The 23,523-nt window shown below is 43.7% G+C and overlaps 2 protein-coding genes across 5 annotated transcripts; both read right to left on the reverse strand.

Annotated features, from left to right (window-relative positions):
• Positions 1–273: 273 nt before the first annotated feature.
• Positions 274–23,220, reverse strand: PNLIPRP3 (pancreatic lipase related protein 3). 4 transcript variants are annotated; one of them, XM_036335863.1, is made up of 12 exons: positions 22,951–23,219; positions 18,621–18,775; positions 14,159–14,278; positions 13,390–13,521; positions 11,430–11,538; positions 11,155–11,274; positions 10,939–11,061; positions 9,201–9,319; positions 6,407–6,539; positions 3,637–3,748; positions 1,352–1,515; positions 274–1,072 (listed from the first exon to the last, which is right to left on the reverse strand). In XM_036335863.1, exons 1-12 carry the CDS (start codon positions 22,997–22,999, stop codon positions 1,047–1,049), a joined length of 1,362 nt encoding a protein of 453 aa, XP_036191756.1. In that variant the 5' UTR covers positions 23,000–23,219; the 3' UTR covers positions 274–1,046. The 4 variants fall into 4 exon arrangements, with proteins under 4 accessions (XP_036191756.1, XP_036191755.1, XP_036191758.1 ...); XM_036335862.1 differs by having other exon boundaries at positions 1,348–1,515; positions 22,951–23,217; XM_036335865.1 differs by lacking the exon at positions 18,621–18,775 and having other exon boundaries at positions 1,348–1,515; positions 22,951–23,217.
• Positions 1,777–3,621, reverse strand: LOC118669714 (electron transfer flavoprotein beta subunit lysine methyltransferase-like). The gene has a single exon (XM_036335866.1). It carries the CDS (start codon positions 3,122–3,124, stop codon positions 2,474–2,476), a length of 651 nt encoding a protein of 216 aa, XP_036191759.1. The 5' UTR covers positions 3,125–3,621; the 3' UTR covers positions 1,777–2,473.
• Positions 23,221–23,523: the final 303 nt, after the last annotated feature.

Here is a 23,523-nt window from a genome sequence, read left to right on the forward strand (position 1 = left end):
CATGCCATCTCCTCTCCTCCTTCCACCAATCAGTCTTCTACCTCCCACTTGCACCCACTCTGTTCTCTGCTCTTTGCCACAGGTCGAGTTTCTGTCCACCCGTGGGTATCTGTCATCTTTTCTTCTCAACAATATGTGCAGCTCAGTGCTGTGAGCTGAACACCAGGCCCAGCAACAGAAAGCAGAGGGATAAAAACATGCATCTTTCATTTCCCCGGAGAAGGACAAGCGAATCAGAAGAAATTGAAGCAAAATAAGAGAAAAAAACAACAATTGACATTTAAATATGACAATCTTATTATTGCAGACACAAAGGGTTAGTCAAGTGCTTTACAAATGAAATGCTGCCTTCAGGCTAAATAGTATGTATCTAGGCCTTCAAGGCCCAGGGAGTTGAGACCTTCTGTGTGAGGAGGGTCAGTTCTAGAAGGGGCTGCTGATGCTCAGGGCCCATTGCTAACTGAGGCACACACCATAGTTAAGCTCCAAAATCTCTCTTATCTCACACTTACCCTGAAGGCCAAGGAAAACTTTGGAAACACTAATGTATTCCCATTAGTTTTCATTATTAATAGGTAGACATACCAACCCACAGGGTTATAAAGTATATATCATGAACTCTAGCCACAACTTGTCTTAGCAAGGTTGAACATAATAAATATTCTTTAAATCATTTTAGAACAATGATTATTCTTCCTGGAAATACTCAAAATATACCTCACCAAACTGTCATGTCACCTCCTCTCACCCGGGGAAGTTCCAGCCCAGCTCTGTTTTGTCATTGATTTCCTGATTCCTATAGGCGTCAGTCCTATACTCTGTCCTAGAATTCAGTCTATTTTTAAGGCACATGTGAAAGTTCACCAATGAGAAAAACATTCTATACAGAAAAAAACAACTGTACTTTTCTATCTCATTTACAAAGGCCACGTTGAGTCTGGTTACCAACCAAAAGGAGATTATATTTCACGCTCCCATTAAATAAATCCATCAAGACTGTATCTCGGATTAGCATGGCTTCAGGATTTGGACAATATTAGGTCCCTTCATGTCCTGGCTACAGAAGGTAGATCTGAGAAATTGAAAGGGGGAAAAATGATATTAATAGGAATCCAAGGGAAAAAGACATAGGTAGATCTTTGAATGAATAAGTATTATTTTGTAAACATTTTTGCAAAGATAGTATTCATTTCTCAAATAACGTTTCTTTATTTTAATTGCAAAATTTTAAGATGTACACATTTTTATACTAGTTGCAAATTTCAAATTATACGTGGGTATAATTTCAAATCCCACTTATGAAATTTAAACGAAGTTTGGAAATGCAAAGGGAAAAGTAATACTTACTCACGTCCATACTTCCCAGATATATCTACCACCATGCCTGCTCCCAACTTATTCCGGGAACGCCTAAATGAATGTTCCTTCCAGATGAACTCAACACTTGTGATGTTGCCAACATTAACTTCTGCATCAATTAATTTTGTATAGGTCATGCCGGGCTGAAGTGTTCCACTGTCAAGAGAGAAATAAGACTCATTCTCCTGCACTGGGAATTCACAATGTCGCAGTGAAAGGCATCCGCATGTGTACCATGGAAGAGAAAGTTGCATTTTATAAGTCATTTGAAATTTTCACAAGTGAAAACAAATGCCGGGTCTGTATAATATTAAAGGGACTGGGTAGCAGGATAACTCTCTCTCTCTTGCTGGCACTCTTCCCAAATTTTATTTATTGGATATTTTTCCACTGATTTTTTTTAGAGAGAGTGGAAGGGGCAGGGAGAGACAGAGTGAGAGAAGCATTGCATCGATTGGTTGCCCTTGAATGGAATTGAACCCAGGACCAATGCTCTATCCACTGAGCCAGACTGGCAAGGGCCCTATCTTCATTCTTTTCCTCAATATATACATACATCTTTTTTGCACAGTGGTATTCTAAACACATTCTCCTTCACATTGTTACTCTCTTATATCATAATGGTTTGTTTTTTTTAATACGTAAGATTCTATAAACCTGGGATGTGTAGTGGTGGCATAACCAATTTCTAATTAACCTTAGTAAGCCATAAAGAGGCATATGGTGTCAGTACAGAGTATGTTGGGGTATCCCTGGTTGTCCATTAAGACCCTATTATGTACTAAATACTATAGTCTTCTATATTTTATATTTTTGTTTGTTTAATTCAACACATCACATAGTTGTCCTCAACTACAGAAACCGACTCAGCTACAATATCTAATTCTCTCCCCAATTTACTTATTGCTACCACTTACTGCCTTCTATAATTATATTCCGATAGCAGTAAAACTAGAAAAAAATTACAGATAAAGAATTGTATATTTGGCATAATGCAGAACTAGTTACATGACAAAAGTCTAAATCTTCATATTTTGGAAACAAGATTTGCCATTTCACAGGAACTGCATTCTTCAAACATAGGTGTATCCACACTTGGAAGCATTTTGACAATTCAGGGCTGGAAATCCCACACGGTGCTTATTGTCAGTCCATTGTTTTCCTGCTTAGTAGGTTCTGGAAGTGAATATTCTACCACTTTGTGCAGCTGATGCTGAATGCTGTGTCCTCTGAACTGGGGCCGGCCTGGGTCACCAATCAGTACTCGAGTTTTGTGAGTCCAAAAGCAATCCTTCAGCCATCGATGAAGACTATCTGCAAGGTCTTCATCATAAAACATATCTCCAAGCACAATAAGGTCCCACTTATCTTGTTCCAAATCCAAAATGTTTTTGGTTAAAATGGGAAAAGGTTTCAGTTGGTTCAATTCACAATTTAGTGTGATAGCCATTCCTGCAATAGGGTCTATGTCATTGGCCAAGATCCTCGATGCCCCACTCATCTTAGCAGCGATAGCCGTAGCTCCGCATCCACTCCCGAGATCTAACACAGATTTTCCTCTGACAACATCAGGATTATCCAAGAGATACCTAGACAGGGCTTGGCCTCCTGGCCAGTAGATCGCCCAGTAAGGATCGCTGTGGGGCCACAGGTCAGCTCTTTCCCACCAAAACTTGCATCTGGGGGTCAAAAGTCGCAACCGGATCTCAGGGGTGAGGCTGCCACTGCTGGTGACTTCAGTGTTCTCCTCCAAGAAGGCCTTCATCTCAGGGTCCAGAAAGCTCCCATTCCCTCTCCGGGGACAGTGGCCCCAGGGAAACAGAGAGAGACCGCTGCTTCTCACGGCCTTCACACTCTATTTCAATAATGATTGTCATAGCATAAAACATCTATGTGAACAGATTCAGGTCTTTTTCCTGGCTTCGCTCACGCGCCCCGGGAAGCGAGCGCGCAGGGCGCGTCTGCCACTCGCCACTCGCCGTGCGCGTCTATTCCTGCACTTTTCCCCCCGCTGCGCGCGGGCCCCCGCCACCCGAGTGGAGGCTGCAGAAGCGCCCTCTTGCTGGCACTCTTGACAACTTTTCCCCACACACCTATTGTCTATGTCTGCGTTTTCATTTCCTAACACTGTCTGCTGGTAGCTTGAAGTAAAAAGATGAGTCACATAAAACATGGCAGCCTGAGGTATGAGAGGAAAAGGCGACACGGAGCTGCTCACCCAGCCAGTGAAACCGGGGCCCAGCACCATGTTACCTGCCGGGCCTCGGCCTTGCCTACCTGGCCACCCCAAACTCCTCCGTCTTCCCAGTCGTCCCACCGACACGGAGAAAGATGCTCCCCTCAGTGACATTGCTTCCATTGAGTGTGACAGACAATTTGTGCCTCCAACCTTGAAAGAGCAAGAGAGAGAATGAAGGGTTAAAACTATGCAAAAAGCATGCCATCCTGGCGTTTTAATGTAAATGACACTTTGTAATGTTCAGGGTTAGAGTGGTACAAGGCTGCTCATGTTCATGAGAAAGAATACAACTTTAGATTGCTTGAGTGAATTTGGTGAAAAATGACATTCAAAAACACACATACCCCAGCCAGAGTGGCTCAGTGGTTGAGCATCGACCTATGAACCAGGACGTCAAGGCACATGCCTAGGTTGTGGGTTCAATCCCTAGTGTGGGGCATGCAGGAGGCAGCCAATCAACGCTTCTCTCTCATCATTGATATTTCTATCTTTCTTTTTCCCTCTCTTCTTATATGAAATCAATAAAAATATACTTAAAATATATATAAATGCTCTCATTTCAACTTCCCACAAGTAAATAGTTTAATAATCTTACAGAAAGAATATTCGTCAATGTTCCATGCACTCTCATGAGGTTTCAAAATGGATGTTGTGTGTCCTCTTCTATCCATTCCTTTCCTATTCTATGGCACGTGTTATGCTCCACAGCCAGGTTTTTACAGGCCACAGTTTGACAATGAATCTGGAAAAAATCTAGAAACCCCACTGGGCAAGGTCTGTGCTGTATGGTTACTTTAGAGGCGGAGTGGACTGTTGCCTCTCTCCTGTGCGACATGAACTAGGAAGGCCTGGCTAGTACTGGTCTGGGTCAGCACAAACCTGCTGGTAGGATAAATCTCTTGCAAATGGGCAAGTGTTATTTTAAAAACCGTAGAGCTAAACAGATTTTTCCTTCTGAATTCTGTAATCACTACATGCTTATGCTTAATAACATGTTGAAAAATGCAATCCTTCATAAAGTTGTTTGAAAAGCATCTGAAAGGGGAGAAAATCTTACTAGACTAGAGAATTTTCAATTCATGAGTGAATTATTGGCCAAGAGTTCTCTTTCCCTTCCTCAGCCCATTCCACAGCAAGCACTAAGACTCCCACAGTCACTTCAAATACACCACTGCCCCCAGGCTCACCAATGACCACTTGGGTGCTTCATCCCACGAGCCCTTTGGAGTCCTGTCCCCCTTGACCTTTCAGCCCCTGTGGTGCAGGGAATGAAATCCACCCCCTCCCCACCTTCCTCACCACCTTTCTTCTCTGGGCTCCTTTAACTACTGCCCCACCGAGTCCCCTTCTCCCCCTGCCCATTCCTCGGCCTCCTTGGCGGGGGCCTCTGACTTGGCTCCCTTTCTTCTCCATCTGAGACTCTTTGTGGGGGGCTAACATCGTTGACTTGCCAGCTCTGATTACTGGAGAAACTCAGCGGCTGAAGGCTCTGCCCTTAGCCCACAGCCATCTCCAGAGGCCGAGACCCGCATCTCTCACTGCCTGGTGGGCAAGTCCATAGGCTTCTCCCCCCCCACGTGCTAGAACCGAGCCTGTCAACTTACTCCAAACCAGCCTCTTTTCTTTTCTTTAGTCTCCTTTCATTTGTTTATTTTTCATTTTCAAATATATTTTTTTACTGTTGATGTTATTACAGATATCTCCTGTCCCGTCCCCCCAGGTCTTCACCCCCTATTACCCGGGTCCATGGGCTATGCATATAAGTACGTAAGTTCTCTTCTCGTCCCTCAACCCCACATCGAGTATGTCAGTCTGTTCCATGCCTCCCTGCTTCGGCTCTTATTTTGTTGGTCAATTCATTTTGTTCCTGAGGTTCCACAGATAAGAGAGAGCATGTCTCTTTTCTCGTGCTAAAATGTGCAGAAAATGGCACATCAACCCACTCAGCCAGAATCACCGAGACTCATTTCCTGCACCCCTCAAATCCACTCTCCACGCTCCTTTTTGCTGCCACCTCCTAACCATCTCTGTATTCTCTCCGCTTCTGCCTGGATTCCTGCAACAACAGGAATGTCCTTTTTCTCCACCCTTCTATCCCCCCAGCTTTGTTGGGGTAATACTTACAGATAACACTGGGATTTAAAGCACATAAGGAGATGATTTGCTAGACTACAGGTATTGTGGAATGATGAGCACAACACAGTTAGTTCACACATCCATCCCCTCACACCGTGGGGAGTCAACCCTGTCCTAACAGGACACCCTGCCTCAACCTTGTCCCTGCTGATCCCGGCAGCAACTCCTTCGACTGATTTTTCTAAAATAAGCAAATCTGATCATCTTAATACCCCTCGGTGGCTTCCCTGAGCCCAAAGACAGAGCCTTAAGCCCCACGTGGTGCAGTTTCATTCTTTGACCCGTGTGTCTCTCAGCCTCCTCTCACATGATTCTCCTCCTGGTCTCTGTCACCCCCACAGGGTCCTTCAGTGCCACTTGTGACCTCCAGGCAGTTCCTTCTCCTGCCACCGCTTTGAGGGCTCAGGTTAGAAAATGCTTTCCCCCAGAAGCTCCCTGACCTGGCTATGGAAGTTCCCTCCTCTGTCTCCTAACACAAGTTTTACTGAAACTGAGATTTTTGTAGTTTTTGCACATCTTCCCCATTAGCCCAAACTCACACCATTGTTCCTCAGGGCGTCCTCAAAGTCTGGCCCAGTGGCCACTTGTTTAGTAGACCCTCAGTAAAAACGGTCAGAATTGAAAAGATAAGAACCTTAAAGCTTTACAATAAAACTGAGCTGTAATACTTACGGGCAAATGGGGAAAGAGCCCCGGTGTTTAAGAAATAATACGGCCTATTAGGCTTCTTATTTTTGAGGTGGAATTTGTCAGCAAAATGACCCATCGTTGGGCAACCTTCTTTGGGACAATGGAAGCAATTTCCCTGGTGACAGAACACAAGAGGCAATCAGCAATATAATTAGAAATGTTGTCCTTCGGTAAATTCATGATGTATTATTAAATAATAATAAATCTTTAGAATTTAAGTAAAGAATATGCATTTAAAAATGACTAAATTGACTAACAGGCTACCCTGCCTGTTTTCCAGAACAAAACAAAATAAGACAAAATCAATGAACAGAAAAAGAAAAATGGCCTTTTAGAGAAATAAAAAAGGGCACAGAATGTGAACAGAAAATCCACAGGAGAGGAAACTTAGTCAATAACTCGTAAGAAAATGCTCCATCTTACTGGTTGTCAGGGATGTGCTAATTAAAACAACGTGTACTTTCATACAGAGCAGATCTGCAAAAACGAAAACAACCGGCAGACCCAAGGACCAGGGGGGACATTGAGTGGGGATTCTCATTTGCTTCTGATGAGACTATCAATTCACAGGCGTTGCAGACAGCGGTTTGGGAATGTCTAGTAAAGATGGAAATGCACATACACTTGGACAATCTCACTTCTTTTATGCATCATCAAGCACCTTCCGCCCAAGTCCAACAGGAGACATGCACAGGTGGTTATTGCCAAACTGCTTTTAATAACATTAAAAACCACCCAAACACACATTAATGGGGGGATGAATAAATAAACTGTGGCTGATTCCTACAAAATAAATATATAGCTCGATATACATCAACGTAGGTGTCCAATTTTATAAAGTTTAACAACAACAACAAAAAGCAAATCCAGAAAGGTACTTAGAATATGATGCTATGTATTCTATATACTGTATATCTGATTCACTTCAAATTCTCCTTTAGTGGAGGTAGTGAGGAAATATAAGCTACTTCAATTCTTTAATTTTATCTGTATAAAATCTAAAGCAAAGGCCCTGGCTGGGTACCTCAGTTGGTTAGACTGTCGTCCCAATATACCCAGGTTGCATGTTCCATCTCCAGTCAGGACACATACAGGAATCAACCAATGAATGCATACAGAAGTGGGACAAAAAATCGATGTTTCTCACTCTCCCTCCCCCTCTCTTTCTAAAATAAAATTTAAAAAATCTAAAGCAAAATTAACAAGATGTTAACTTTAAAAATGCTTGGGTAGGAGTGTTTGAGTATTTTCTATTTTAGGTTTTGAAGTTTCAGATTTATAAACTATGGACATTTGGGCTAGGACGACAGTTAAACACCCCATTTAAAACTTCATTTTCTATAAAGGAAAATTCTAACAAAAATAACAACGGCCTCCATTTCCTGTGTGCTGACCATGTGCCAGGCACCATTCTAGGCACTTCCTGTGCATCCAACTCAACAAATCCTCACCAAGTCCCTTATTACTGTGATGCTTCCAGTCTCCGTTTTATACAGGTGAGGAAACTGAAGTCTGCACAGAAGTTCAACAATTTGTCCAATGTTGCACATCTGGTGGTGATGAAACAAGAATATGAACGGGGCAACCTGATGCTGGAACCCCTCTTTATTTTATTTTATTTTATTTTATTTTATTTTATTTTATTTTTATGACTGTTTGAATTAAAATTCAATAAAACATGTCAAGGACATCGCCTCGATGTCCTAAGTTTGCAACCATAACTTGCATTCCTGTGGCACGGGTGTCTAAGGTTCTCCAGTCGGGCAGATTGAACCCCATTATCTCTGAATATGCCGTGAGCCTGAAGGCCACCCCTATGGTAAATGCCAGGACCCTGCAGCCTCTCAGAGCAGCACTGGGCTGGTGGAAGGGGAGGTGGAGGAAAGGGAAGTTAGGGGGGAATGCCAGTGTATGGCTGCCCAGCTTTCTGATAAGGGAAGCTCACCAGGGCACATTCAGAGTAAGGGGCTGGTGACGGAAACAGCCCGAGGCACCCACTCCCCTTGCTCTTAACAGGAGGGCAAGGCTTCTTCCTCCCCAACCTTGCCCTCACGCACAAAGTGCTATTCCTCACAGTAAACTTCAGGGGGAAGCCCTGCGATGTTTCTCTACCCTGATCAAACAGTGGTCTCCAAACACAAGAGGGAACCTCTTTCCACTTCCCACTACAAAACACATTTCCTTCCTCCTTTCCATAGCGATAACCAAGTGAAAAACACGCTCAGCTCAGATCTGGCACCACGTGCTTTATGTTTCAAGTAAAATCGGATTTGGTGTCGGTCACGTATTGATCTGTGTGGAATTTCTGTGAGCCATCTATGCCCTCGTTCTGCTCAGTATAAATAATTAAATTCTAATAAAATAACTTTAATGTTCCCCGTGAATAGAAACACTTTTGGTTGTTGCTATTGATTGGTTCAGCTTTCTTGGGGCATCTTTGAAGATGACATTTAAAATATATACATAGAAAAATGTTTGCCCTGGACTTATCCTAGCATCTAATTACTGCATAACAAATAGCCCAAAAGAGCAAAACTGGATAGAACGTTCAGAAGAGCTGAAACAACCAGAATACAAATAGCTGGTTTACTTATTTGAGCCCTTCAGCAACCTCTGCTGCTGTTCAGTATTCAGCACAGAAAGAATCAACTATTTCCCAAAGTGGCAGGTGCATTTTTTTTTTAACCACAAACTCAAAGCGCTAATTTTTAGTTGGCTGATCATGCTTCAGCAAATGACTGGCTAATTAAATTGCACTGCAAAATGCTTTACTTACCGCTTTAAAAGACTCATAGGACCTACAAGGATACGCAATAAACGCGTGGGGATTGAGAATGCTTTCTGCATAAAAGCGATGACTTCGGGCATGGTTGCAATCAAAGAAGGAAGCCATTTCTGCGAAAACAATATCCAATGAACTGAGAGCAATGAAAGGTTAACTGATACCTGAGATTATGAACCATTTCTTAGAAAAGTAGCTTTAAATGACAGTTTCTTGACTCGGGTCTGGACAGCTAGACCATGTGTGTGTGCTTGGATGCTGCTCAAGGTTGATCAGTATTACCAAGCATTTTCTTTGTGCCAAAGAATTCTTTGTGTGAATCTAAAAGGACAGTCAAGCAGGGTAGATAAACAAATGCAAACGTAGATGACTCAGTGCTCTGACACTAATGTCCTCCTAGCTTCCCGGATCTCTGAAATAAGCACTTAGAGCTTTGAGCATCCCTGTGCCCATGGCATCGCCTCAGACCAAGTAATTTTGACTCCCTGACTGTAGGAAGGACCGAACTCCCTCCTATTCAAACACAGCACAGCCAGCACTGCTAACCATTGCCCGCCTTCAGAGGAGCTTCAAGGAGTGGCAGGTGGGAGGTGTTATAAAAGATGCTAAAGACAGATTCGCATTGTCATTGTCAGGCATAATGTTACTGCCGCCAATATTTGGGATTACTGCCATAATCAATAAGATAGATCTCCATACATCTGTGCATTCTGAAGTTCTCATAGCATCCTAGTCATCTGTCTTCTTTACCTTCCTTAACACTTTTACTCTGTGGCAATGGACCATTATTCCTATGACCTACACAGCTTGGTTGCTGCCCCAGGCCCTTTGCACTTGCTACCCCTCCCCTTAGCCTGGAATGCCTTTCCTCCAGATATCCACGTGGCTAACTCCTTCAGGAAATCTTTTTGGGAAGAACACCCTGGCCACCTTATCGAAAATCTCCTTTCCCCACCTCACCCCCACGGTCAGCAATACATCATATTCCCGTTCCATACTTGATGTTGTCTTCTTAGCGACTTAGCACGTATTCTATTACTGCTTTTCTAGCAAATTAGAATATCGGCTTCACCAGAGAGATGTTTGTCTTTTGTATTCCGTCCTACACTGATGTTCCTAGGACAACGCCTGGCACAGAGTAAGATCCAATACCGCTGCACTGAATGAATGGACCCCCCTGGGGTATGCTGAGTGTCTACAATGGGCTGGACATGCTGCCGGGGACTGTGGGTACAAAGGCAACCAGGACAGGATGCTGACCTGCGGGTCTCACGAGTGTATGGAGATACATGTGACTATATTTTGGACTAATATATATATATATGATATACATTTTTATTTTTTCCATTGATTTTTTAGAGAAAGTAGAAGGGAGAGGGAGAGACAGAGACAAACACCAATGTGAGAAAGACACATCGATTGGCTGCCTCCCACATGCCCACAACCAGGGCCAGGAGCCTGCAACCGAGGTATGTGCCCTTGACCAGAATCAAATCTGGGACCCTTCAGTCTGCAGGCCAATGACACTCTATCCACTGAGCCAAACCAGCTAGTGTGGCTAAAATATATCATTATAATATAATACTTATTATAATATAATATAATATAATATAATATTATATTATATTATATTATATTATATTATATTATATACAAAAGGATGTGGATCTTGTCCAAGTAGGGAGCTGAGTGAATGTGTAACAGCAGCCTTCATATTTCACAAAGTACTTACCTTCCTTGTAAGCATTGAAGTCAAATTTTAATAGAGGTGTAATTAAGTCTTCACATCCTGGCATATGTTTCCCTCCATTCGGGTAAAAGTCCAGGTGCCCACAAGCGTTGATTGTGCCAGCCCCTGAAACAGATATTAGAAGTACGAGGAATGCTTTTCAAATTCTCCTCTTTGCTTCAGTGTAGCTCTGTTTGTGTTAAAAAAAAAAACTTTTACCAAACTCGAAGAGGAAGCGAGCTGCATTGGTGTGAATGACGTCGACAAAGCTGGCGTCTGAGGGGTCCAGCCTGACCTCGTTGGGGGTGTCGTGGAAACACGGCCCGGCGGGGTCCAGCCCTGGGAAGCAGGTGCCTATTACACGGAGTCCCGTTCTGCTCAGGAGGGCCTACTCAGGGGCGCTGCGGGCACCCCACTGGGTGTTCAGATACTCGATTTTGTACATAAAAACAACAGGTAAACACAGGCAAGGCCCAGCGGCAGGGCAGGCTTACCAGTTATTCTCCCGAGGCCTGGCGTCCGGGCCCCAGCCTCCCCGGCCAGGTGAGCTCCCAGGCTGTGGCCGATCAAGTGCACTTTAGAAGGGGGGTATCCAAATTGTTTCTGATGGGATTTTAAAAAGGAAAACAGAACAGACATTTTGAAAAGAGCCAGTAGAATGGCTTAACTCTGCTTAAAGTGGGAAAGGGGCTGGCACCCCTCCCCCCACTCCAATCACATGCAGGATGGGGTCTGGCAAGGTGACATCAACACCCACGCCCACCTCTGTGCTCATCTGGCTAAAGGAGAGGCGCCAGGCAGGCCTGGAGGAAGCCTCTGCCGAGCCCCTGCCCTGTGCCGAGGGGCCTCTTGGGTACAGGAGAATGCCCAGGGGCAACTGCTGTGCTTCCGGCCCATGCCATCCCTCCCGAGGCCCAACCCTTCCCGCAGGGCCACAACAGCAGTCAAAGGCAGCTCCTGCCCTCGCTGCTATCCACCACCCACGTCCACCGCGCCCTGCCTGTTTCCTCCAGTTTAAGGCAACTATAGCGAATGTCTGGGAAGACTTGGGACCTAGAGAGCCCATAGCTCCGACACCAGGACCAGTGAGAAAGTTCCCAAAAACTTAGGACCGGTTTTTCTCTGAGAAGGAGATTAGTTTAATTTCATTCTTTGTATAGAAAGACCCACTCTAAGTGCCTCCTTAACATCTACTCTCCCCTGACAGAGTGGGGGCAGAGAGAGATTTGTGGGGGAAGAGGGAGACTTGTGGGGGCAGAGGGAGACTTGTGGGGGCAGAGGGAGATGTGGGGGGGGGGGTAAAGGGAGACGTGTGGGGGCAGAGGAAGACTTGTGGGGGCAGGAGAAGACTTGTGGGGGCAGAGGGATACTTGTGGGGGCAGAGAGAGACTTGTGGGGGGCAGAGGGGATGTGTGGGGGCAGAGGGAACGTGTGGGGGCAGAGAGAGACTTGTGGGGGGCAGAGGGGATGTGTGGGGGCAGAGAGAGACTTGTGGGGGCAGAGGGAGACGTGTGGGGGCAGAGGGAACGTGTGGAGACAGAGAGAGACTTGTGGGGGCAGAGGGAGACGTGGGGGGCTGAGAGGATGTGTTGGGGCAGAGACTTGGGGCGGGGGCAGAGGTGAGTATCGGCTCCCGATTCTGCTTGAGGCTGTTTCCTATCTGTGCTCGGTGTTTCACATCACCTTCCCGGCCGCCCACCTGAGTTAGCTGCAGATCACATCCCTCTTCGTCCCCCTGCCTTGCATTTCCTCACAGCCCCGCCTGCACTCTGTGAGCAGACACTGTCCCGCTCACCGTGAACCTGCAGTGCCCAGAACAGGGCCCGGCTCACAGCAAGCGCAGATAAAACATTTGTTGAATAATGAGTGAACCCTCCTCAAGAATCTGAAAGGGTCATAAATCTTTAGATTTACTTCCCTGCATTTTGTAGTGGGACATTACTTTCTATAATGATAGAGCACTTGGACATTTGTAAGTGCCTCTGGGTATATCCCTTATAAATAGCAACGTCTATTTTATTCTTTTAGAAAATGTTTAGGTTAAAGAATTATGGTTGGACTGGCCTACAGATCTAATTCACTGCATAGGACCAATTTCTAAACAGAATTCATAAGATGGAAATGGTTAATAATCATTCAGGATAGGTTTACAGTGTGATGAAAACTAACAAAGACGGTCCTACAGGCGGATCAGGGTAGTGACCTTGAGCGAGGGGAAGGTCGGGAAGCCTTTGGTGAGGAGCCTGTGAAGGAACACTGCCACCACGTGGTGCTTTGTGTAACCACAGGCGCCTTCCCAAGAAGTAACTGCTTTCCTGGCCACCACACAGGAGGGCTTTACTGTTTCACATGTTCAGTCCTTGTGCAAGCTAATGAAGAGAACGGAAAGGTGCCACGAATTCTTGGTGAGGCAAAAGCAATTCAATATATTTTTAAAATAATAGCTCTCTTTACCATGAGAACATCAATGAAATAAGCCACCTCGGCTCCGGCAACGCGAAGATTGTTGACAGCGTGGACGTATTCCAGCGATCCGTTAATCCAGTCTACGTTAATGCAGTTCACATCTTCTGCTTTTAGCAACACCTGGGACAACGATTTAGTATAAGTATTAAAGGAATGAGAGGGAAAGAAAACCAACTGATCCCATAATAAGCAACAACACTAGCAGGGCCTACTGCATGCTATACACTGTTCTAACCCTTTTACGTATAGGAACTTATTTAATCCTCACTTACAGATAAGGAAACTGAGGCACAGGTAGGCTAATTAACTTTCCCATGATCACAGAGCCGGTAGGTAGAACCAGGATATGAATTCAGACAGCCCGATGCTAACACACTCTATCGCTTATAAATAATTCATTGCTTGCTATGCTAGCAGTGTATTCATCTTGAGTATACCATTAAGAGGGGAAAATTAATCTCTTGAAGTGAACTTAGAAATTTTTTCCCTTCATTAAGTAAGAAATGGATCATGCCATTAGTTTATTTTCAAAAGATGAGAATTTGCCAAAGAATAATTTTTAAAATAGGCCCCCATTATAATCTATGCAATTCATGATAAGTGAGAAAAAGTAGGAAATGGGAAGGGCATGTCAGGCCTTGGGACGTGGACCATGTGAGTAAGGAATGGGGGAGTCCATGAATATGCATTAATGCCACGCAAGGTACATTCGCCTTAAATGTAAGCGTTCCCACTAGAGAGCGTGTTCCCGTCATACATCGCACATGGCCTGCTGCCACTTTCCGTCTGACTTCCACCCAGGTATGTTGATGCGGGTCATCCTGTCTGTTCTGAAGTGTGAGGCGTGGATAGTTCGATGGTTAACCGCACTGATCTCCTGTTTCGAGTGAAGAGAGATTAAGATGAAACAATCAGTCCATTTTATTTACTATTTAGATTCTAAATCTGCTAAAAAGCCTTCCACTACAATTAATTTATATATATATTGATTTCAGAGAGGAAGGGAGAGAAATAGAAACATCAATGATGAAAGTGAATCATTTATTGGCTGCCTCCTGCATGCCCCCCATTGGGGATCGAGCCCACAACCCTGGCATGTGCCCTGACCTGACCGGGAATAGAACTGTGACCTCCAACCACTGAGCCACGCCAGCGGGCTAACTTTAATTTTTATCAACCTTCTTTAGTACACTTTTACCAAAGAAATAGTTACTGATACAGTCTGGGAAAGGACTAAGAAATTATTCATGCGTGATGAAATGTAATACGTAAATGTAATCATGAGGAAGAGAAATAAACATGTTTGGGTTTAAAGCAATGTTTGTAAGACAAGGTTGGGCCGGTTTCCATCAGAATTTCAGCAAGCCTTACTTTGGTACAGCACTTTTCACTGACCGTCAATGTAATCCATGGGAATTGTCTTATTTGAGACTTGGAAGCAAGCTACCTGGTAGCAAAATAGACTATCCACCCCACTTTCTGAGTGAGGAATAGAGGTTAGATACAGGGGTGGGCAAACTTTTTGACTCAAGGGCCACAATGGGTTCTTAAACTGGACCGGAGGGCCGGAACAAAAGCATGGATGGAGTGTTTGTGTGAACTAATATAAATTCAAAGTAAACATCATTACATAAAAGGGTACGGTCTTTTTTTTTTTTAGTTTTATTCATTTCAAACAGGCCGGATCCGGCCCGCAGGCCGTAGTTTGCTCACGGCTGGGTTAGAATCTCACCATGTAAAAGGCAACAGCATACTGAAGATAATTTTATGTGATTACATTAAATAATATTTTGTATTTCTTATATTTTGTTGCATTGGTTTTATAACCAAACTCTCAAAAGATTTTAGAATAAGATGAATTTGATTTTGTTATTGAGAGGATTAAGAGACCCAAGTACAAGCAATTCTATTACGACAAAAATGAATTATCAGCAGACAGCAAGTCCGACAGTAGTGAACCCTATGACTGGAAAGCCACACATTTAGATCCTGATGAAATCTAACAAAGAGCCCACTGCGAGCAGCCTGAGTTAGCAGTGACGTGCCACTAATCGCACACCTCGCTGGCTAACGAATCAGAGGTTGGTTTACATAGTAATTTCAATAGAGCTGACACTCGGATCTGTCCGTGTCGCAGGACTGTTCTCGGCGCTTTACAGAGTAGCTCATTTAACCTTCACGGCACAGTGAGGTGGGTGCAGATTTTACGGATCAGGAAGGGGCACAATGACAGAGGTCAAGTCACTTGCCCAGAAGTACTGTCTGTAGCCAATGAGTCCTGAGCAGGGGTCAAACCCACGTGGTCTTTCTCTGAAGTCATGAGCTTAACCGCTGGCTTCTCAAGTTATGATCTGAACATCGTGTTCTCCCCTGACAGGGCCCAGACCAGATGCGGCATTTGCTGAGGCAGGAAATAAAATCAGTTGTATTCAGGCTTTGTGGGAGCACTTACCTGCTAAGTCCTGGAACTCAGGGGCAAAAACATTTGTCCATCTATGCATCTAAAAGCATCTAGATGCTCATTCCAACTCCAGATGGAGCCCCCTAAACACCTACTATACTCCTGTTTCTACAGGGGGGAATTTGGTAGAAAAGATTTGTTTAGGCTTTCCCCGTCAAGAGAATAGTTTAAGGAAGGGGGACCCCAAGCAAGTCTCAAAGTGGCAATCGGACAAAGATTGTGGGATCTGAGCATCCTCTGTTGTCACAAGGAGCCACTGAGGAATTTAATACAGTAGAAAAGGTAGAAAAAACACTTTGTTCACTCTTCATTCCATCTGGCACACCCCTGTAAAATGGCATACTAACCTAGAAAATGGGAAATGCCAAACATCGTGGGATCAAAAGAAGGCATCTGGGATTCTGATGCCACAAGGACCCATGTTGAGCTGGGTGCTTGGGCCTTTTCCCATGATTCTTATCCTGGAGGAGTCATGGAGCCTAGTAGGTACGAGATCAACCCATTCTACACCTGCTGACTACTTCGCAGGTCATCTCGTTTCCAGCATGTCAGAAACAGTCACCACTTAGGTATGTTCCAACCTTGACAATGGCTACAGGCACAGAAACTGGCAGACTTCTGCAAAAGGTACATCACCCCTCCCGTCTGCGTGAGCCACTCTAGGCTGAAGAGTCATGGATTCGTGGGGGAAGTGGGACACTTAACTCTTGCAGAAACGTAGCTGTGAAGATCTATGAGCCTTAGAAACCTAGGTCATCGCACCAGGTTTCCCCTGACAATTCTTCCCTCGGGCAAAAGAGGATGTTAAACCTTTGCGTGGCTCGCTTCTACTTTCTCATAAGCAAAGGTGGCTAAATTCATACTGCAGAGCATTTGGCCAAGTCTAGGATAATCCTTTTTTTTGTTTAAGTATAACACCTTGACTCATCCTATGCCCCAGCTGTTGCCAAAAACACTTTAACAACAAACCCTCAGGCTTCTATCCATTGCAAACTTCAGCTACAGATCTAGTGTGTCACCCAGGATTCCTCCCTAATGGAAGGGAGTGGAGAAGACCCAAGGAACATTGTTTTTATGACCCCTTTATTAGTAAAGTACTTGGTTTCTGATGTTGTACAAGGTTCAAGTGCAGTACCACTGTGCAGAAGGATGAAGGACCGACAAGTCCTCCGAAGACTGAGGGTCAAGACCAGGAGCTACAGCTAGTCCTGAATGGACACATGTACCCTGACACTCCTAACCTACAGAGGTACCCCAAACATCTGTATTCAACATCGATTCTCTCTACATTTTATCTTTATTTTTTAATCTTTACCCGAGGATATTTTTTCCATTGAATTTCAGAGAGTGGAAAGGAGGTGGGGAGGCAAGAGAGAGAGAAACATCGATGTGAGAGAGAAAGATTGGTTGGTTGCCTCCCACACCCTGGTCAGGGCCAGGGTTCGAATCTACAACCCTTTGGTGCAAAGGCCGAACGATCTAACCACTGAGCTATGCTGGCCAGGGCAATTCTCTCTACATTTTAAAAATCATGGTAAAATATACATAACATGAAAGTTACTGTTTAGTCCATTTTCACATGTGCAATTCGATGGCATTAAGTCAGTCCCACTGTTGTGCAACAGTGACCACCGTCCCTCTCGGAACTTTCCCATCATCCCAGAGCTCAGGTCACAGATCACAATCTGCGTTGCGATAAAGGTATTTGTTTACATACCCCGTTTCCCCTAATATAATGCCTTTAAGACATGTCCTGCTTATTCAGTTTAACACGTAGTAGGCACTGTGGCTTGATCACACTCTTACATGTGGAAGGCTCTCAATTAATATATTAACTGGACAAGAGGGGACAGATGTAATCCTTTCAACAATCAAGATTTTAAAATACATATATTAAAACACATTTTTAAATGGAGAAAACACCAAATTTACCTTCTGTGAAACAACATGTGCAGCGCAATTTTCATATTTAAAGACTAGGACAAATCGTATGAGAAGAAAATCTGGCTCACAATTGTAAAAAAGAAATACTTGCCTTAAAATCAATCGTTTATACAATATAGAAATGATGAATTATAGAACTGTACACCTTAAACCTATATAACTTTTTTTTATTGTTGACACTATTTCAGGTGCCCTCCTATATCCCCTCTTGCCCACCTCCACCCAGCCCCTGCCACCCCGCCCCTGGCCTTCACCGCTCTGTTGTCTGTGTCCACGGGTTATGTATGTATATACACGTTCCTTGGCTGACCCCTTCACCTTCTTTTAGCCAGCCACCCCACCCCCTCCCCTCTCATCATGTGTCTATGCCTCTGGTTCTATTTTGTTCACCAGTTTATTTTGTTCATTGGATTCCACATTTGAGTGAGATCATGGGATACTTGTCTTTCTCTGACTGGCTTATTTTGCTTCGCATAATACTCTCCAGGTCCATCCATGCTGTCTCAAAGGGTAAGAGACCCTTCCTTTTTACAGTGCGGTATTCCACGATGTAAATGTACCCCAGGCTTTTTAATCCACTCATCTACTGATGGGCACTGGGGCTGTTTCTATATCTTGGCTATTGTAAATAATGCTACTAGGGACACAGGGCGCATAAACCTATAAACTTTTTTTAACCAATGTAACCCCAATAAATTCAATAAAAAAAGAAACCAACAGTTTCTGCCAGAACGGGTGACCGCCTCTGTCTTCTGTGTCTATTGCTCCAGCTTCTATTTTAGAATAATCTGTTGGAAGGCAGGAGCCAGCTTACCTGGCAGGCTATGCGGCTGCGCCTGGTGTAGAGCAGGAAGCGAGTGTTTATCTCTTCTGGGGACCAGGGCAAACCAGCGAACTGCCTGGACAGAGTCCCGGTCCATGGGAAGCCATCTCTAAAGCACCCCAGCCTTTCATAGCAGATCTCTTTTCCTGTCACAGAAAGATGGCGTGTCAGTGCTGTAGGAACCAGAGAGGCTGTGTTCCCCGCTCTGAAGGTTCATTGAAATTAGTGTTCAAGTTGAACAAGTCTGACTCGGGGAGCGTCTCTTCAAAAAATACCCCTCCCCCCACTTATGACCATGACCGTGGAGATCACAATGCTGCTGATGAGAGAGTATGGGCTTTGGAATCAGAAATTCCTGGCTTTGGGCAATTAGTTAACCTTTTTTGAGTCTCACTTTCCTCCTCTGCAAAAGGGAGATAATACCACTTACCTTACAGACTTGTTATGAAGACTAAATGAACTATAACATGGAAACCCCTTGTGACTGGGCCTGCGACATGAAGACATAAAATGAGATACTGTGCCCCGGCTGGTAGCTCAGTGGATTAGACCATCATCCCAATATGCCAAGGTTGTAGGTTTGATCCCCGGTCAGGATATATAAACAAGCAACCAATGAATACATAAGTAAGTGAAGCAACAAATCAATGTTTCTCTCTCTTTCTTTCTCTCAAATCAAGAAATAAAAATTTTTAAAAATAAAATAAAATGAGATACTGTGTCCTCCCTGAGCCCCTGCCTTTTCGTGTTGGAAGGGATCTCTTTTGTCCCCAGAGCCTAGCACCGTGCCTGGCACACAGTAGGAGTCTAATGTACATTTCCTGAGAGCATAAATAAGAGCAAAGTTTCACTTAGTTTTAACCAAGTCTCTTCTTTCCAGAGCTCACTTTACTCACCTAAAGTGAGAGGCTTTGGGGAAACTAAGTCCTCATCATTTCTGCCATTCACTGACTCAAATTTATCCCATCACCGTGACCTTCTGTTTTCATTTAATACTCAAACAACTTCATTTCATGCTGTTTTATGGAGGTAGAGTTCAATTTATTAAATTATGATTATACTTTACCATTATTTTTTCAACCTATTATTGATCATTTATTCAATTTACGGTTATTTATAATCTATTCACTTTATGGTTATTTGTTAGTATTGGTGAGAACTGTTTGAAGACTTGAATTTGAGGACTTTCTTCTATCACTTACAAAATATAAATAAGCCTTTGATTCTCAAATCCACCAGCTTTTAACTTCAAAATTTTAGGAGATTTCACATTCTGAAGAATGAGATGCCACATAAATGTAAAGAGGAGGAATAGAAAATTAAACTTACTTTTAATCAAATAAATTTTTGTACATTTTTTAAAAAATTGTACAGATAAGCAACATCCCCTGCCCACCCCCGGCCACAGCCCTCTCCCCGGAGCCGACCCCCTGAAACATATGCAGGCCCTGTGGTTCCCCCATATCTGTTCATTGTGCTGACGCAGCCAAGTTGCAAGTGATCAACTTTAGTCACCCGTGATCGATTAACCTGCTGCAATAATAAAAGAGGATGTAACCCACCTAGTCCCTGGACCAGCCCAAACCAGGGCAAGAGACAGAATCCAGGCCAGTTATTTTAACTGTGAGCGTCTAATATAGGGATGGTTATTAATCAGGTTTTGGAGAAATGAAGACAACAGGGGCCTCTGTGATAGCTCAGGGGAGCAGCTGTCTGCTCCAGGGCTGGTGGAGAAATGGGAGAGGCTAAGTTACTCAAATGTGGAAACTTGGGGCTGCTAGAAGGGGAGGGGGGGCTGGTTCCCTAGAGCTGGGGTTCGGGCCCCTGAGGAGGGGTGTTAGTTCACTATTGCCGGCATCATTGAATGGCTTTGTGAGTCTGGTTCTGGGAGTATCAGAAGACTGTAAACTGGAACCAACACCTGCTACTGTAATGACTGCACTGGAGTGAAAAGCCATTGATGAAAAAATGCAGACAGGCCCAGCTGTGGCTCAGTGGTTGAGCCTGGACCTATGAGCCAGGAGGTCACAGTTCGATTAGGGTCAGAGCACATGCTTGAGTTGCAGGCTCATTCTCCAGTGGGGGCATCCCTGAGGCGGCCAATCAATGATTCTCTCTCATCATTGATGTTTCTCTCTCTCTCTCTCGCTCCCTCTCCCTTCCTCTCTGAAATAAACATATATTTAAAAAAGAAAAGAAAAACGCAGACAGGATCCAGGAGCAAACAGGAGGGAACCCTCCCCTCTCCCTCCTGGACCATCAGCGTCCCCCCAGGGTCCTTACTGGCAATGCCTCTGAGGGCGTGTGCTAGCAAAGCAGGGCCTCAACTCCTCCTGCTGTACAATCAATAACAGTTTTCAGCTTACTTTTGGCTTCCGCTGTAAACTTAGTCATCTTCTATTTTGTGATCCGTACCTGGCATTCCTTATAACCTGACTCCCTACCTTTGCAACATGAACTTGAAAGCGCACCACCCCTCCCTCTGGTCTCCCTTTCACCTTCCCAGCTTGTCAGCTGCATTTCTGCATTCATGCTGTCAACATTGATAACATTCAGACTTTGTTCTGTCATCATAATTAGGTCTTCCATGTTCTGTCTGTAGGCTGACTCCAAAAATCAATAAACAGAATTTATATGATTATGACTAGAAATGTAAATATTTTTCTTCCCAGAGCCAGCTAGCATGCTATAATTACATTTCCTTCTCCGCACGTCTATTGTTCAGATTCCATTCCCTTCAAAGGAGAATATTCAAACGAATTCTCCTTTCTTGTCCATGAATTGCTCAAGATCAGGGTCATTTAAGTTTGGTCCATATGTGGACCATGCCTTTCTTGTGCCGTTTTTGGTTTTCCTAGTTTCTCTGGTCGCCTTTGTTTTCTCTTGTTGGAAGTGTAACTGTGCCTCCTTCAATATGTCCCTGGTATAGTGCGGCTCCTCCTCAACCTATCTCCTGCCTGCCATCCATCCTGTTTTTTCTCTTGAAATACACACATGTCCAGCTCTGATTTAGGGCCATGATTTCACATGTGGATCTGGCCTTCCTAATACAACCTTCTGTTTTCCTAGAATGTCCTGCTGCCTTTATTTTTTGCATTCCATGGCTTTACCCCCAAGTACTCAACTACATTATCCAGTCTATGGAAGAGCTTGGATTTTGAAATGAAGATTGTTGTAAATGTTGCATGTTGTCTATGCTAGTAACTTTCCAGGGTTATTGGTCACCATCCTTTTTTCCATAAGGAAATAGCGCAAAGAGGGCATAAAGTTAGAAGACAGATGTGATGGAGGAGACTGATCGACACCATAGGTATTAAAGCCACTTAGGGAAAAATAACATGTTTGCTATAAAATTAGTAACTTGAAATTGGACCAATAACTTAAATGGTCAATATAACAATATTGAACTAGGATGGTAAGAGCAGACAAAACCAATAACCACTACATAGTAATTGCAGAAGCAGTTCACAGTATAAGGGGCACAAGTGGGTGAGTATTGAGTTAATGTATAAGAAATGCCCGCAGACTGTCCTGGCCGATGTGGCTCAGTTGGTTAGAGCATCACCCATGCACCCAAAGGTTGTAGGTTTTATGTCCCATCAGGGCACATTCCCAGACTGTGGGTTTGATTCCCAGTTGGGGTGTGTACGGGAGACAACCAATCGATGTTTGTGTCTCACATCAGTGTTTCTCTCTCTCTGTCTCTCTCTCTCTCTCTCTCTCTCTCTCTCTCTCTCTCTCTCTCATCAATGAAAAACATATCCTCAAACGACAATTTTTAAAAAAAGGAAGAAAATAAAGAAATGTCCACAGAACAATATTCCTTCTCAAAATCATGACACAAATGGAAAAAATCAATGTGGAAGTTCTAATCAGCATTACCCCCTTCCTTCCTTTCTTCCTTCCTTCCTTCCTTCCTTCATTCATTCATTCAACATTTACTGGGTATCTACTGTGAGTCAGGTACTGAAATTGGAAATGTGTACTTTCTCATTTTCTATTACATATCCATCAGAAAAGTGAAGAGATTGAGACGTCAATGGATAAGTTATTTGACCAAGGCCATAAGGCTAGTAAGTGGCAGATCTGAGAGCCAAGTAAAGACTATCCAGTAACTTGTACATCATTAAAAATAGATGCTTCACAACTGCTCTTCAGATTAATCCAGTATTACAAAATGGATGCATTTTCCTTAGGTAATTTTATGACAAATAAATCAAGATATAAACAGAACCCATATTTCAAAGTCCATGTCAATTACATTTTGGATGTGAATACACTCATTATTTTTAAGGGATTTATTATAAGTTATGAGTCTTACCTGTTGATGTGCCAAAGAATAAAAGTGCAGCAATCCAAATTCCAAACATTTAACTTGATTTTTTAAAACCACACAAAAAATCTTCTTGAAGATTTTTACTTGTAAAATCCCCTCGCAATAAAAACTTCAGCAGTTTTCTTCAAAATGACACCACTCACTAAGTTCTAGGTCCAGAAGAGCAGAGCTAACTGCACCTTGAATTCTATGCCCTGCAAAGTGAATGTGCTGTAGCCGATGCCTCGCTTCACATTGAGCCATAATTAGTGGGGTGTGTCTTGCATTGTGCGACTGGTAATTAAAACTTCTGAGGTTTTTCTGTTTCATCATTAGTAATATTTTGGGTAGGCACAGACTGAGTCACTCTTGAAAGTTATTTTAAGGCTTTAGGATGCTAGACAACAAACATTTAAAAGGTAAAAATGTTCCAAATCAGGATCATACATGTTGAGCAAATTTCCCCTAACTCATTTCTGAGTGCAAAGGTATACTTCATACAAACAGACCCTGCTAAGATGTGAGTTAAATGATGGACATGGCTAACCTGCCTGTCCTACCTGTGGGGTAATATGTCCC

This window comes from Myotis myotis, unplaced genomic scaffold (assembly GCF_014108235.1).
Source record: "Myotis myotis isolate mMyoMyo1 unplaced genomic scaffold, mMyoMyo1.p scaffold_m19_p_15, whole genome shotgun sequence".
Taxonomy (NCBI): Eukaryota; Metazoa; Chordata; class Mammalia; order Chiroptera; family Vespertilionidae; genus Myotis; species Myotis myotis.